The sequence below is a fragment of the Solea senegalensis genome, linkage group LG21 (genome assembly GCF_019176455.1).
Source record: "Solea senegalensis isolate Sse05_10M linkage group LG21, IFAPA_SoseM_1, whole genome shotgun sequence".
In the NCBI taxonomy this organism is placed as follows: domain Eukaryota; kingdom Metazoa; phylum Chordata; class Actinopteri; order Pleuronectiformes; family Soleidae; genus Solea; species Solea senegalensis.
Genome location: NC_058040.1, coordinates 12,426,263 through 12,441,808, shown reverse-complemented (window position 1 = coordinate 12,441,808; position 15,546 = coordinate 12,426,263). Strand labels below are relative to the sequence as shown.

Here is a 15,546-nt window from a genome sequence, read left to right as displayed (position 1 = left end):
TTCTCCCTGTCTGAACGTCTGCAGGCCCGGGAGGCGGGATTTGGCACTCAGCACCGTCCCTGCAAAATGTACATGATGATGGGATGGTGGAGAAGCCTGTGGGAACAGCAGCATGCAGAACATACAGCACCTGCAGTGAAGTGTTTGTGTTATAATTTACCCCCACCTAGTGGTGACCAAACGCACAACACTTCCTCTGTGCTTGTCCAGCAAACCAGAGTTGGTCAAAGCCCAGTCAGGTACGAAAACGTTCTCTTATGACACCAGAGCATGTTACTGTACTTCTTTAAGTGTTTCTGCGTTAAGAACCACCCAAACAACATAAAGGAGTTTGTAGGTACACGAATTAATATGAATTATCGGGACTCATTTGAAGCTAGCTCACATATCTATATGCTAGTTTGTTCTGTTTCCCAGTGCACACTTTATTGGTTTATGTGTCTTTGTCAGCCAGAAACAAGTGTTAAATTCTACTACTGTAAAACTATATTAACTCACAAAAGCACTCACCGTGTACCGCTTTCTTCAGGTTTAGGTTTTATCAAGTGGACTAATGCCCGATGCTTCAGGTAGTAAATCGTTTTTTGTATGCCCAACGTAAAAACTTCAGGCAGCGCTTCACCTTCGAATATTGCACTAATTTTCAGTCTACAGTCTGTATCGTCTGAATCACAACGTAGCTCGAATCGACATTGATTTAGCATATGAGAAACGTATACGCCGCACATAAGGTGCCTGTAATACAAAAACCAGGGCTAATTTTTTTAACACACGCCAGTTCTTGATCTACGTCTTGTTTTTCACAGCAGTGTAAGTTATGCAAGTTCAAAATACGCTGTTGCCCTCTACTGGTCACAACTTTTATTATTATTAAATTATTAAATATAATTATTGTTACCCATGAACTAAAGCTGCTACTTAAGTTATATTTATTTACTCATTATTTTATGAATTTCTGATTTCTCAGAGAAGCCCCGTGAACCGGCACACATCTGGGTGTATATATATGTGTTTATGTGTGTGTGTGCGTGTATTGCATATGTACATATACATACACGTCATTTATTTTTTGAGAGAAAGAGATTGCGATTGATTGTGTCACGTGGTCGCACTTGTTTACCACGTGTTCTGCGTGTCACTTAAAAAAGAAGAAACAGTGTGGAGGGATGTTGTTGTAGTCCTGGTGTAGGACCTGGTGTTGTTTCATGTAAAGTCTTGCCCCCTCTCTGCCGCCGACACTCGGCAGTGCCTCGTATTCCCCCGTCGGCCCTGTTAACCTTCCATATTTAACTCTGGCTCACAGCCCGTCGCTAAAAGCAGCAACTCTGTCTGAGACTCTCCAACCACAGCCAGCTAGCATCTGCTAGCGGCTGCTGCTGCTGCCACAACAGAGCTAACGGCGAGTTGCCGCGCAGATATGGAGTGGCAGCCGGGCAGCGGAGCCTCGTTTTACCCAGGTGAAGAGTCCAGCAGTGACCCGGCTTCCTTACGCAGGCCCCGTAGGGATGTTTATCCCCACCAGCAGGTAACTCGCTCATATCAGTGGTTACGTTGTTAGATGAAGCATGCTAAGTAGCTAAGCTTGTTTGGGGATAAGTTAAGTGAGTTTGTGCTAAGGTACATAGCTTTTCGTGTTTGGAAACACACGGGGTTTTCTTTGTTTCTAAATGGTATAGTTCTTTTTTCCCAATTTGTAGCTGTAGCAGTGGTTAAATTGACTTGTCAGTAAGCTTGGCAAGTGCTTGCTAAGCTTGCTTGTGCTAAGGCTGTTGTCACAAGTTTACAGGTGCAAATCAATAAAACACGAATAAAAGCCGATGATCAATTGTCAAAATTAATGAAAGTGAGAGCGAAACATAAGCAAGAAGACAATGTCAAACAAAAGCAAGTATGAATGAATATAGTTTAAATGGTAATAAACACTAAGATACCAACGGTTTAAATTGAATAAAAGCAAAACATAAATATGAGCAAGAAAGCAATGTCAAAACAAAAGCAAATAAAATGCATAAATAATATACACAAGATACCAACTGCGAAGTAGGTAAATAACAGTAAAAATTTATAATAAAGATCAAAATAAAAGTATATATTTTAAAAAAACAATAAAGAAGGACATCATCACAACCATCAGGCTTAAGATAACGTTAAAGGAGGCTGTTAAACTGTTCAAATCAAAGGGAAAAGAATTGTTTGGACGGAAATTTTAAATGAGTGGCAGCAACTTTGGGATCGTGAGACAAATGGACAGAGAAGTCGGTTGTCAGAGAATTAGATGAGGTAATATTATGGGGAAACATCCAGCAGGCAGTTGTAAACACTGTCAGACACATGACACATAACAGCACATACTTATTTACTTTAAAAATAAATAAATATTAATAAGAAAGATGGGTGATGATGTTTAGAAGAGCAGGGATGACGGAAAGAGATGTGAAATCAAGTGTGGTGGGAATGGTCAGGGTAGAGAGTGGCTGTTCAACAATGTTCTCAAATGTCTTGCTTTGTCTACAAACCAAAATGCCACTGGTGTCAATCTCAGCTCACCTAGGGTGAAAGGTGGGGTACACCCTAGACCGGTAACTTAAAAAATGATGAGGACAATCTTAAAATTATTGTTTAGAGTAGAGTCAGGATGTGCCTGTTGAAACTGGAAAAAGCTTCCAGTGTCACCATCGTCTTGGTCATGGTGTTTTATGGCTGCTGTCATTCATTATGTTGCATTACTGTCTTCTCCTGTACTCCTCTGCCTCCTTTTCCTAGAAGACCATCCCTTCCCTCACGTCCAACATAAATACAGTGTTCTCTGACACTGTCAGAAAAGGCTTTTGGCTGTTTGGGCATCCATGAAGCCATGGACAAGATGGAAACATTGCATTGCATTTATTTTTAGCACTCTTGCCCCACCCTGCTTCAAAATACAACTTGGTTGTGGTGATGGAAGATTAAAAGCCAATGGACCTGCATTTAGTTTGTGATTCAGCCGCAGTTTATAGCTGTCAGCTGTTCACACGGGGAATAGTTAATCATTCTGTAATGACTAGAGGTCAGAGTGCGCTCGGTGTCGCAGTGTCAGTACATTCAAAAGCATCAATTTAACAATCACTGTATGATTAATTTGTGAATGCATTATTAAACTTGCACGTTTATATTAAAATGACCTTGTTTTTTTTCTGTCTTCTTGTACAAAGCATGGGCCACTTTGATTTGAGTTATATATACATAGTTACACTATGTTGTTTCGTTCTCAGTCACTCTCATCGCCTCTTTGTGACTGTCCCATGGCGTCGCTGTGCCAGAGCAAGCAGCGCTGTATGAAGGCGTCCATCGTCTCCAGCTGGAGACTGGCCGAGGCGCAGGACCAACTTTGTTCTCTAGGGGTCCACAGCTCAGAGTCCCTGGAGCAGGAACGTGCTCGGACACTTGCCTGCCCCACGGAACTCACACACACAGAGGAGGAGTGGCGTCGCAAGGAAAGCATGCTGGAGGGTCGGGAGCCCAGCCGCAGCCCTGTGCTCGGAGCTGTCGGAAGTTGGGATGTTTTTGATAAGGTAACTGATCTACTTTCATCTTTAGAAGACTTTAAGAGGGCAAATACATCTTACTGTTGTCTTTTAACATTCATTTTTACTTACTTTTCTGTCGATACCTGTTGCCTGGTCACTATAAAAATTATAAGCTCTCATTTACTCTTTCAGAGTATCATTAATGTGCAAAAGCAGTCTGTTGAAATGGATCAGGACAAGTGCGCTACATTTCTCCAGAAGTATGACAGTGAGCTCAGGCATTTTGGTAAGTCAAACACTAAATCAGTTTTAATAAACAGTCCTCTTGCCCTCAGCTTCATGGTCTTTTAGCAACACAACTTAAGGCTTGAGGATTATTACAGGTTAAAACAGGCTTTCTCCACTTGGCTTCACTGAAAGAAATTAGATTATGTTTTCAGGTACATATTTGAATGCAAGATTTTTTGTCAGTTGTTGCAGTGAACACAAGCCTGCAGTTTTCACTGTGTTCTGAAGACAATTTCATGTTAATTGGGATTGTAAAAGAAGCTGTTGGCGATAAATTAACTTTAATTCCAGTTGAGTTGAGTGATGTGTCCATACAGGAAGAAATTAAGAAATTAGTCACGGCACATGTTGGATATTTTAGAATATGATCTGTAATGATGTCTTTGATTCCTTAAACTCTGCAGATGCACAGGTGATAGATAAATTCTCATTAGTTTTTAACACATGCTTCATAGCATTTTTAAGTCTTCACAAAACAAACTAATTTCAACTTAGTGTACATTTCTCAGGTATGTTGAGGCGATGGGACGACAGTCAGCGATTCCTTGCAGACATGCCTCAGCTCATCTGTGAGGCAACAAGCAACTATTTATTTCTGTGGTGCATGAGACTACAGCAAGAAGGGGTAATGTACTGGTTTACTTTTGTATATTTTTATGATAAGGACTGGAAAACTAGTCAACAACTGATGTATAATTTAAAATGATGAACATGAACAGCTGGAAAAGCAGTGTCAACATAAACCGTTTCTGAGAATGGATTTTCATGACAATGATCCCCTTTTTACAGCAGAACATTTAAGTGGTCCAGGTTCCATATTAGTGTTTTGAAACACGATCCTAAACATTTTTTTTGGAACAAAGTGCCTCTGTTGAGAGACGCAGTAATCCTGTAATAATTTCTCTGTTAATGGTTGAGCAGAAGGAGGCACTAATGGAGCAGGTGGCTCACCAAGCCATGGTCATGCAGTTCATTCTTGAGATGGCTGTGAACTCTCAACAGGATCCCAGAGGCTGCTTCAGACAGTTTTTCCACAAAGCCAAAGTAAGTGAGTTGAGTGAGCTGCACATGCCTTATCTGGGCCTACAAATGTACCTACCTACTTTAGGCTTGTAATTGTTAGACGTTATTTGTATTTACTTGCACTACGTGAAACTTTGGACTAGGAACCTTCTGATTTCTGACTACAAGTGGAACGTGCCATAAAAATAGTACTGGATGTTCATTTTCAACACACCGTTTGTTTACATAATATTGTTTCTTTAATGCTCCACAGGAAGGACAAGATGTCTACTTAGAAGTCTTCCATTCAGAGCTCAATGCCTTCAAACACAGAGTTAAAGAATATGCAGCCAGGTGTAGAAGTGATACTCCACACAATGCAGAGCAGCAGCACATAGGAGGCACAAACTACATACTTGACCCCAAAGACTCTTTGGACTCTTTACCTTCAGTAAGTGTTTCTCTCTGTTTCTACTAGTAACAGTTTCACATTAATGTAGGGCTGCAAGTATTAATTGATTATTAACCCAATGTTAAATGTGAATATGTCTTGGTTTTACACATAAAGATTGCCCAATATGACAAATGACTTTAAACAGTTACCTCCTTGACCTCTATGATAGTGGCCTCTCCACATTTTTGTGTGTTTACTTATTTTGCTCAATGAATATGAGTATGCAAGTTTTTGTGTTAATTTCACTAAAGAAGAGAATAAATTACCTCTGCATTTGGGCACAAGGAAAAATCGGTACCTGTTATCAGCACTCGAATATCATGCATCCCAACAAATTTTGGTTTGTGTTCAAAACAAGACATTTGAGATCATCATTTCAAGTTTTAGGAAACATCAATCAACAGAAAATAATCAAACTGATTAATCGATAACAGATTATTTGCGACTCTAATTAACTGTACTAAAGAAAATTTCGGTACTCTCTTGTGCAAGTTATGATTGCAAATCATTCGTTTGCACAACATTAATGATGCTTTTCAATAATCTAGCAGTCGTGGTGCACAGGAAACATTCCGATGAATTTCAGTGTCCGTTAACTGGCTCATTCCACAGCTCTAAACTTGGTCTTTGTAGTTTACAAAACACTGTTGTGAGGAAGACAGACCCCCCCTTCCCTTACCCCATCTCCTCAGGGAAAAGAGAAAATCCCCTGCTCCCACAGAGGAATTCATTCAAGCTTGAAACTTGATTCTCATTCTGGTTTTTGGAGTTGTGCTGTTTTCTCCTTATGCAACATCTTCCTTCACCCAGAGTTTAATGTACTGTCAGACCTTAAGGACTGATTGGATGAGAATATATACAATAGCAGCTGTTAATAAGTGTGCACTCACAGGTTTTGCCTAAATTTATGTAATTTCTATTTTACGTAACCTCTTTAATCCTAATGTGCAGCTGTAGGTTGCACATAATTCCCGCTCTCCAGGTCTGTTTGCTGTTTTTTTAAGCTTATTTTGTTATTTTTAATATCTTCTTGAGACTCCATGTCAGTTGCTTTCCTCGTTTGACCCCGTCGCCTTCGTCTTCGTCCACCAGGTGGCAGAGTTCTCTGTGAAGCGTTGTTTAGAGACTGGACTGTGGACAAGCACAGGCAGGTGGACAAAGGATGATGCAACAGAAACTGAAGACATAAGAATGATGGAGACGTCCTAGTGAATGAAGGATGAGCCCCTGCTTTTCTTCCATCGCCATCGTCTCCCTCTCTCAAGGATCAACCTGAGATTCAAGCCCTCTTTCATCAGCGGAGCAGGCTCGTAAAAAAAAAAAAACAGCATCACAGAGCAAAATATAAACAGATGTGATCTGTATGTAGCGCCGCATCATTCAGTGGAGACCTGTTAGAAATAGTGTTTTACTGGTGTTAATTCACAGTATTAACACGAGGAAGTCACAGGCCTTTTCAGTGTCTTTTGCACGTATGGATTGCCATAGTGCTGGTTTCATAACTCTCACTATATCTTTCAAACTGATTATCGGCGTGGCCCTGATCTTCATGCCCAGATAATCAAGTAGGGGTAGACACAGGTTTTTTTTTATCTAGTTACACAAAAAGTCAGCCAACTAAGGTCCCCATTGGCCGTTTTTTTTTTTTTTAAACAGCCTCAACATGTCTTTGTCTAATAATCTAGTCACTGTTTGATTCAATCTAAGCTAATTGTCATAGTAGAGTCACCAGTGTTGATGCTGAGCGCTTATACCAGGGTGCGTCTGCTCTTTTCAGTGAGGAGGAGCAGCAGCAGCAGCAGGTCGTAACTCAGACACAGGCTGTCTGATAGAAGGAAAAATAAACTGATCTCTCACACAGGCTCCCCAGCCAAAACATTATCCAGAGGACACGCACGCACTGTACGTGTGTAAACAAATGTGCGAGTCGTTTGAACCCGGCATTAAACACATTTTTACCCGAGCTACCGAGTACAAAGACTCTAATGCACGGTTGAGCTGATGTTCAAACAGCTAGTGAGCGGAAAACGGCTGACGCGGCTTGCAGTGTGTCTGCTATGTGACGACACAGTGAACGCACTAAATGGCATAATAAGGGTTCCACAACAGGGTTTTTTTTTTCTCCTATGTCCACAATTTTCCATATTGCCCATGCAAGGTTGAGCCAAAAAACTAGGTTTGTGACCTACCCAATTGTCTTTAAATCTCTCAACAAAGTAAGAGTTTAATCAAAAGCCTTAAATGTCATGTTAAGTTTGACAGATGCAACGGCTTTTTCCATCACCTGCGATGCTGACAATAATGCGTGTGTGGTATTTTGAATTAGGTTTTGAAGTAAAAACTGATGTAAAGCAACATTAGGTAAAGTTTATTTTTCAAATTGGTTCACTCCAGCGCAACTTGCTGCAAAGAGCAAATAGTAAGTGCACTTAAGGCACAGGTAACAGATTTCAACCTTGATTACAGGTGATTAAAATAGGAAAAAAAGTCCTTATATTTTACTTCATTACTTCATGAAGTTTTCCTAAGTCTGTATGGGCTTTGTGTATTTATTCGTCTCTGGTTCCCTTTTGTGCCAGAGTAAAACTAACTTATATATTTTTTTTACCTGCTACTACTGTTGTTGTTTTTAACCCAGCATCCCTTAACAGAGTGACGACCACTGACGGTTGGTTTAATCTCGTGTTCATGGGTGTATGACGTACACCTGACTAGGTGATTGAGAAACCTTGAGTATAAAGGGGAGAGAGAGAGGAAGGGAAAAAGGGCTGCGCTTCGCTATGAGGCTTTAACTGTACGTTTGTATGCAGAATGAAGCTCTCTGCATCTGAATGTGTCCTGCACTTTATATTTCTCTTTTCAAAACGTGTTCAAGTTTTGTCACTTTTGTTGTCGATGATGCTCCCGGTCATCCAGAATGTGTGAGCTTGTGGATTGAATTGTGTGACATTTGTTTTAAAAAATTTCAGTTTGTTTTTTCTTTGTTTTGTTAGTTTTCTAAGTAACTGTAGTCTGTATGGTTACTTCAGAAGTATTTCTTTCACAAGAGAACAAAGAAATCCGTGTCACAATTTGTTGAGCAATATGTTCCGCAAGATTTTTCTTTTTTGTACTGCAGACTGTGAAATCAGGAAAAATACAAAGCATTAAAGTACAACTCATCGCAAGCCTGTGAGTGATGATTCTGCAGCGAAATGGATGAAAAGCATGGACACCGCAAACGCAATGCTAAAAATGTGCTGAGGTGGAGTTAAATGTTTTTGTTTTGTTTTGCTTTGGTTCACAGTTACATTACTCAACTACGCAGAACAACTGTTGTGCTTCAACTTCTTCATGTGTCCAGTTTATGAAGTCACATAAAAATGAAGAATACAAAACTGTTGTCAGGGTTTATCTGAGCTACTAACTGTAGGAAAATATGGATGTATCAATTCCTTAATACCAGTAGCCAACAGCCACATTTAGCTTCTTGTGCCACCTTAAAAAATCTGAATTATATAACCACTGGCAAGATGTTAGTATCCTGGTATCTACTGCATTTATTGGTGAATGTGCACGTTTAATGTCTGACTCCTGATATGAATAGGAAAGGCTCATTTTGGGGAAATGGAAAAACAACAATTCATACAATCAGGAGAGTGTATACATATAAAAAAACAACAACCAGACAACAGGCAAAAGGCAGGGCAGTCACTCACTCTCACATTCACAGCTATAGTGTCCAGTTAACTTGATTCCCAATCTGCATGTTTTTGGACTGGGAGGAAGACAGATGTACAGAGAAGAGAGAATCCGCGCACACACATAGGAGAGAACATGCTCATTCTACACAGAAATGAACAACTGCCTCACATATTACATTCCTCTGTGATACAATAATACATGAAATACAGCTGGTGTGAGAGGTTTATTTTGATTCACAATAAATACTCATGGCATGGTTTTCTGTGACGAGGGAATGTCCTTTTAAACATTTTTCTTTTTTTTTTGTTAAGATACACAGTACAACTCGGGAGACATTTCCTGCACATTTCTACACTAGAATAAAAAAAGTTAGGCATGGTTATTTTTTACATGGTCAAACATTGATTAGAGCAAAGTACAAAAACCAGAACTCAGGTGTTGAGTGTGTTAAGCAGTATCTTACACCTGGCTATTTTAAGACTTAAAGGAGTTGTACATATTTTTTTTTTACATGGTTTAACGATATATATATATATATATATATGTGTGTATATATATATATACATATGTGTGTGTGTATATATATATATATATATATATATATATATATAAAAATTATCATTAATAATAAAAATGATTATCAGTGTGATCAGTTCACGGATCAACCAATCAGTGGTCCATACTACATTCAAACTACGTTTCCAAAAAGCAGCCAAAGGCACTTGATTGCAAGTGTGGATTTTTAAGGATTATAGCACATTTTCCCTTTTTCCCGGTGAATCCCTCTGCATCAGAAACAGTCACAATGAGGCAGTTTGCCAACAAGTGTTCAAAAGTCCCCACAAACTTAAAAGTAAAAAAAAAAACGTGTATTCACTGTCCACATTGTTATTGTGCAATATCTTTGTGTTCCACGCTGGAAGACCGTAAAATTAAATTCACTGGTGTCTGGTAATATTTATAAAGGCACATTATAGGCTCTATCAACTAACCTTTAAACAATTCAACAACATCTGTTGTCTCACCAATCCCTCCCGTTACCTACTCCGTTCATCTGCCTCCCCCCTGTGTTTCTATGCAACATTCTCATTGATAGATGGTAGTTTTCTGTGTAGGAACGCCTCAATGTGTGGCCAAATCTTGTTGGTTTCTGTCCCAGAGAACGACTCGAGCACCCCTTTACTCCTGGAAAGACAAGAAACAAAACAAAGAAATTGTTATTGACCTCATTCACACCTGGTATTTAAGGGGGGGTTCTCAACACTTACAACAATTTGAGCTATTTATTGGCCAAAAGAAGCAAATATAGTGGACATAATGCACAATGTCGCAGTTGCTCCATTGGATTACTTTGCAACCGCTGTCGCTGTGCTGCAGCTGCTACTAATATTTTACACACCCACGCTTATAAACCAGCTTGAAAAATCCCTCAAATCTCCTTTAACCTTTGTCCTGAATGATCCAATCATACTTGGACAAAGTACAGATTTAAATGCTCCCAATTTATCCTTGGATCTGATCACAAAAACCACATTAGGAAGTGGTGTGAGGACACGTGACCACAGCCGCCCTTCAACCATCTTCAGCTGACATCCTCTGACCGGCTGTAGTTTCACAGCATTTTGTACTTCCCCTGTCTCTCCCTGTCACTCGTGCAGACACAGACAGTGGACACTTCTGTAAAGTCAGAACAAAAACATTCATTTTTTTCTCCCACTCATGACATCATTATGAATTTGAATACTGGGCGTGAGAAAACAGATCTGATCTCATGTGGAGACATATCCAGGACGCATTTTAAAGCCAGGTCTTAATGGTCATACTTAGCAGTATCTACATGCAGATCACCGAGGACCAATTCACTCCTCCATTTGGGCCTGACCTGGGCTACATGTAGGGCGTCTCCCCATGTCAGACGCATCTCTTTCATCTTGAACCCCCCCCCGGGTCAAAGGCCAGAGGAGGTTTTAGATTGAGATGAAGGTAAAAGATCTGAGAAGGAGGCAGTATTGCAACCCCACTCCTTAAATTAGCATCAAGTCACAGAAACAGCATTGATAACAGCTATTATCACAGAAAAGAACACTGTAGTTCTTTGAGAACCTGAACAGTGCTGCTAAGAAAATGTGCTGAATAGTAGTCACAAATCCTCTTTTCCATTAATCTCTTGTATTTTTCTGTGCTTGAATTAAATCTTTGATAGGTAGTAAAATTATAAGTGGGTCACTTGTGAATTATGAATCATTTCCCTGTAGTTCGGGGAAACACAGGAAAATGTTTTACTGTCTGATTTGTCCAGAAATGGAACACAGAATATGATGCACATGATCCAAAGCCTCACATATCTAGTTGTCTTGTGCTTTTTGCCTGGATTTTGTCATCTATGGTAACCTTTTAAGATGAAAAATACACGTTTATAGCATTTGTATTGATATGATTGTTGTCATAAAGTCACACACACAACTGTGAGGAATGTCCAGTACAGTACAATACACTCAGACCTGATATACGGTAAAATATCTACCCCTTTTTGCCTCTTTAATGCCAAATAAATGATTGTAATGATGTGACAGGTGAGTAGATGTGGAGTGTAAGTGGCTGGAGTTTTGATTTCCCTTTGTTTTCCTACCTGTAATACTCTAAAACAGGTTCTGTCTGGTTTTCATAGGACTTCAACCTCCGTGTCACTGTCTCTGGTAAGTCATCCTCCCTCTGGACCAGAGGCTCTCCCGTCAGATCATCAAAACCCTAGAGAAAAAAAACACATTCACGTCAATTTCTCCTGTAACTGCACAGTATCTGGAATGTAAACACTGCTCGAGAAACACAAAATGGTGCCAAAGGCGCTCCACGTAGACATGAAACCTAAAGAACATAAATTACCCTAAAGTAAAGAGGATGAATTTATTTACATGGACTTGAGGTGGATTAAAATCTGTGTTGTAGACTCTGCCACTGGGAAGGTGAGTCCAGCGACAGGTCAGCCTCTGTTTGATGATGTCAAACGGAACATCGAGGTTCACGACTGTGTCCACGACAAAAGCGTCATCCAGCGCCTCGGCCTGGGACACTGTGCGGGGAAAACCTGGCAGAGAGAGACAGAGAGAGTGAGACGTGATGTAATAAATAGCCTCAGTGAAGGTAAGATGCCAAAATTATACAGCATCAGAGTTTGCAGTGGACCGGTGACGCAGACCTACCGTCGAGCAGCCAGCTGCTTTGTCCCAGCGCTCTCAGGTCACGGAAGATGAGGCGGGACATGACGTCATCGGGTACCAGCTGACCCTGATCAATACAGGCCTTCAGCAGCAGACCGAGCTCTGGCACACAGAAAAACAGACGGGGTGAGACAGAGACACTCATATTACTAAGAAATCGAGCTGCAACTAACGATTATTTTCATAATAGGTTCATCTGTCCATTATTTTCTCGATTAATCGATGAATCATTTGGTCCATAAAATATCAGAAAAGCTTAAAAAATATTGATCAGTGTTTGTCAAACCTGGTGAGGTTCTCAAATGTCTTGTTCTGTCCACAAACCAAAATGATTAACTTTCAATGATTTATTTGTTCTCCAGAGCAAAGAAATTAAGAAAATACTCACATTTAAGAAGCTTAAACAATCGCAAATCTGGTTTTAATCACTTAATAATCGATTAATTGTTTCAGCTCTACTAAGAAACATTGATTTTTTATTTTTTTTAAATCAGAAGATGAAACACGATGTCTAAGATTTTCAGATCTGAAATACCATTTCGCTTGTCCATTGCTACTTGTGTTTGTAATGAGTCCATCGTGCATTAGCTCAGGCCAAAAATATGGTCAAGCATCCATTTCAGTATTGCTACATTGTGAGAGTTGTAGAAACCGGTTAATTGTGGTTTTTAATGTATTCATGAGCAAAAAAAACAGCTACAACTTGTTCAAATATGAGGAAAAACATTCAGTCTCAGTTATACCTGGTTATATCGGACCTTTGTTATATTGCTGCTGGAAAAATACAGAATACATTTGTATAAAAATTATGTTTATTTGCCATGTCTTGATGACAGTTTGTTTATTATTTACCTCAGTGTGACTACAGCTGCTCAAACAGCTAAAGGGGAATTTGTGTGTACACTGTCACTTTAAGGAGCGACTCTTTTTCCACTACAAAGCTGCTAAGTTGAAATTTAAAAGGGTTTACTTCCACTTTAACTGGCCTGTGTCCAGCTGAAGACAGGAATTTCCTAGAAAAGACCATACTACTCTTAACTCTTAAGTCACCCAGTCAAGAAGCAAAGGGTGAAACTGGCAATCAAACTTAATTTGAAAACCACATCTTATTACATACAGAAAATAACTAGGAATTTACCCAGGACGTAGCACTTTTATGTCGCTCTGACGTTTGCCGATACAAATGTGCTTCTTTTCTGTTTTGGTACACAATTCTGTAACTGTCAAAGCGTGTTTACAAAGCAGAAATATTGCTGTCACTGTAGCGAGGTAAGTGCTGGTAAATTAACAGCTGGATGAAGGTCAGCCATTTTTTCCCCCCACTTGGTCAAATGAAAATTACACAATACAATACACAAAAGTGTATTTCTCATCAAAATACACTTAAAATCATTACGATGCTTCAGTGTTTGTTTAATTCACATTCTATTACACAGTAGGATTAAATTTGACCGTTTTTTTTCATTTGTTTGATTTTTTTCAGATCTTTTACTCATAAACCTTGACTAAAACACAGTCGCAGTTGTTGTGGGAATGAGACCTGTATCTCAGATCCACTGTCTGATGATCAAATAACGCATATATCTCTGGAAATTAGTATAAAAAACAAAACAAAAAAAACCTGAATACTGTTTGGGTGAAGTGGCCCGTTAATCATTTTCTTTACACAATGCGATTGCTTTATCTGCAGAGCTCACACCCGAAAAGGGAGCCTTCCAAGTGATAAGACTGATGACGCAATCACGTGGAAGTGGAAGGTCACAGGTTCAGATCCAGGGCCCCAATGTGGTAGGAAGAGAGAAAGCAAGAAAAAACGCTTTAACTGCCAACTCCTGCTGCCAAGAATATCAAGAACTTAGTAAACTTGTGCTCAGACATGTTCACAGTGTAAAAACTACAGCATGGGAGTGGAGGGAGGGAGATGCATGTGTGCATGAATGTACAGCAGCAGGTTTTGCAGGAGGTTTGTGCATTACGCAGCTGAGTGTCACGCAGCTGTTATAACATATGTGACACCTCTCCTTCTCACAAGGAGCAAAGGTGCACAGCCCTCCTTATCTTTACACCTCTGTCAATCTCCAGCCAAGGTGATATTGAGAAGTGTTGCGCCTCATTTCACAAACCAGGTAAATATAAGGCCCACAGGTTACAGGTTTCCTGTATAAACATTTAACAGCACCACCATAACCATTTTGACCTTGACTTAAAAGGAAGAGAATACAGCCTGTGTATGTGCTGCTCTGCCTGATTCCTCTGTGATGTAGATAAGAACTTAACGTGTAGGAGAGGTTCTCTTATCACAGCAGCCCATGAAACTATTTCAGTGAGTGGAGAAAAAAAAAAGTTATATAACTCAATAATGAGTTTTGTAGTGCAATAACGTGCATTTCAAAATAAAACCTATAGCTTTACTTTAAAAGAAAACCCATACATGCGATGTTTCAGTGTGTCTTTTCTGAGAGGACACGTGTGTCTTACCAGTTTTGGCCTCGATGTTGCGTCTCAAAATGTCCCCACTTGAAAGGTGTTGCAGCCCAAAACTTTTGATTATGCGCTCGGACACAGTTCCTTTCCCCGAGCCCGGTGGTCCCATGATGACGGCACGAAAAATCCTCTGGAGAACCATCACTGCACGAATAATGCTTATTCTCTACCAATGTAATAGTCGGACTATGTCGCCCCTCTGAGCTGGATTCGCAGCCAAGTCCGGATTAAAGCAGGTTTACTTTCCTTCCCAATAAAATATTGCTACGTAACCAAGAGTGGGCGCGTCTTTTCCTGCAAGTATGTGGACCTTGGATTGTGTTTTTTTCCCTCTGCGAGTCCTTCAGAAAGCAGACGAGAGAAACGGAAGGCGAGGGAAAGGGGGAGGAGGGAGAGCAGGGAGGGAGAGCTTCATCGGTGCCACAGGCGGGAGATGAAGATGTAGTTCGCCGGTCGAGATGAGCCTTTTTCTGCCGTGCATTGACAAACTTCCTCGTCTGTTCGCTGTTGTACAGAAGCCATTATTGTATAATACGGTTACGCAATTGGGCGATCCTTCCTGTCTGCAGGCGGGGAAGGAAATCGTGCTGGCGAGGTTGCGTTGGTAAATCCTCACCGAGCGTCAGCGCGCACACAACCCTGCAGATCTGCAGCCTGAAGTGTGAAAATTAAATGACATCTGCACGCATTGTGTTTTGCATTACATCATTTTTTTTCCGTATCCTGCAAAGATGTGCATAATGCAAATATTTTGAACTCACGTGCTCATGTAGTTAATTCTGGTCGATGTGCACCACTTTAAGACAAAAAAAAAACGTATTTCTTACAGAAATCAATTTCACACAAAACACAACCACAAGCAAAAAAAAAAACAATAAATAAAATACCAAATTTATGTTTATCTCCTGTA

The 15,546-nt window shown here is 40.1% G+C and overlaps 3 protein-coding genes across 3 annotated transcripts in view; 1 reads left to right on the top strand and 2 right to left on the bottom strand.

Annotated features, from left to right (window-relative positions):
- Window positions 1–740, bottom strand: part of exd3 (exonuclease 3'-5' domain containing 3) — a 37,528-nt gene extending 36,788 nt beyond the window's left edge. The window contains exon 1 of the mRNA XM_044012183.1: window positions 511–740. The gene's annotated coding sequence lies outside the window, so the exon portion shown is untranslated. The remainder of the gene's footprint in view (window positions 1–510) is intronic.
- cdc37l1 (cell division cycle 37-like 1) lies at window positions 179–8,417 on the top strand. Its single transcript, XM_044012187.1, has 8 exons — window positions 179–239; window positions 1,304–1,525; window positions 3,252–3,551; window positions 3,699–3,792; window positions 4,304–4,419; window positions 4,716–4,838; window positions 5,071–5,247; window positions 6,343–8,417. Exons 2-8 carry the CDS (start codon window positions 1,418–1,420, stop codon window positions 6,457–6,459), a joined length of 1,035 nt encoding a protein of 344 aa, XP_043868122.1. The 5' UTR covers window positions 179–239; window positions 1,304–1,417; the 3' UTR covers window positions 6,460–8,417.
- Window positions 8,418–9,138: 721 nt separating this feature from the next.
- Window positions 9,139–15,377, bottom strand: ak3 (adenylate kinase 3). The gene is made up of 5 exons (XM_044012188.1): window positions 14,631–15,377; window positions 12,135–12,254; window positions 11,847–12,019; window positions 11,564–11,682; window positions 9,139–10,119 (listed from the first exon to the last, which is right to left on the bottom strand). Exons 1-5 carry the CDS (start codon window positions 14,776–14,778, stop codon window positions 10,008–10,010), a joined length of 672 nt encoding a protein of 223 aa, XP_043868123.1. The 5' UTR covers window positions 14,779–15,377; the 3' UTR covers window positions 9,139–10,007.
- Between the last annotated feature and the right edge of the window lie 169 nt (window positions 15,378–15,546).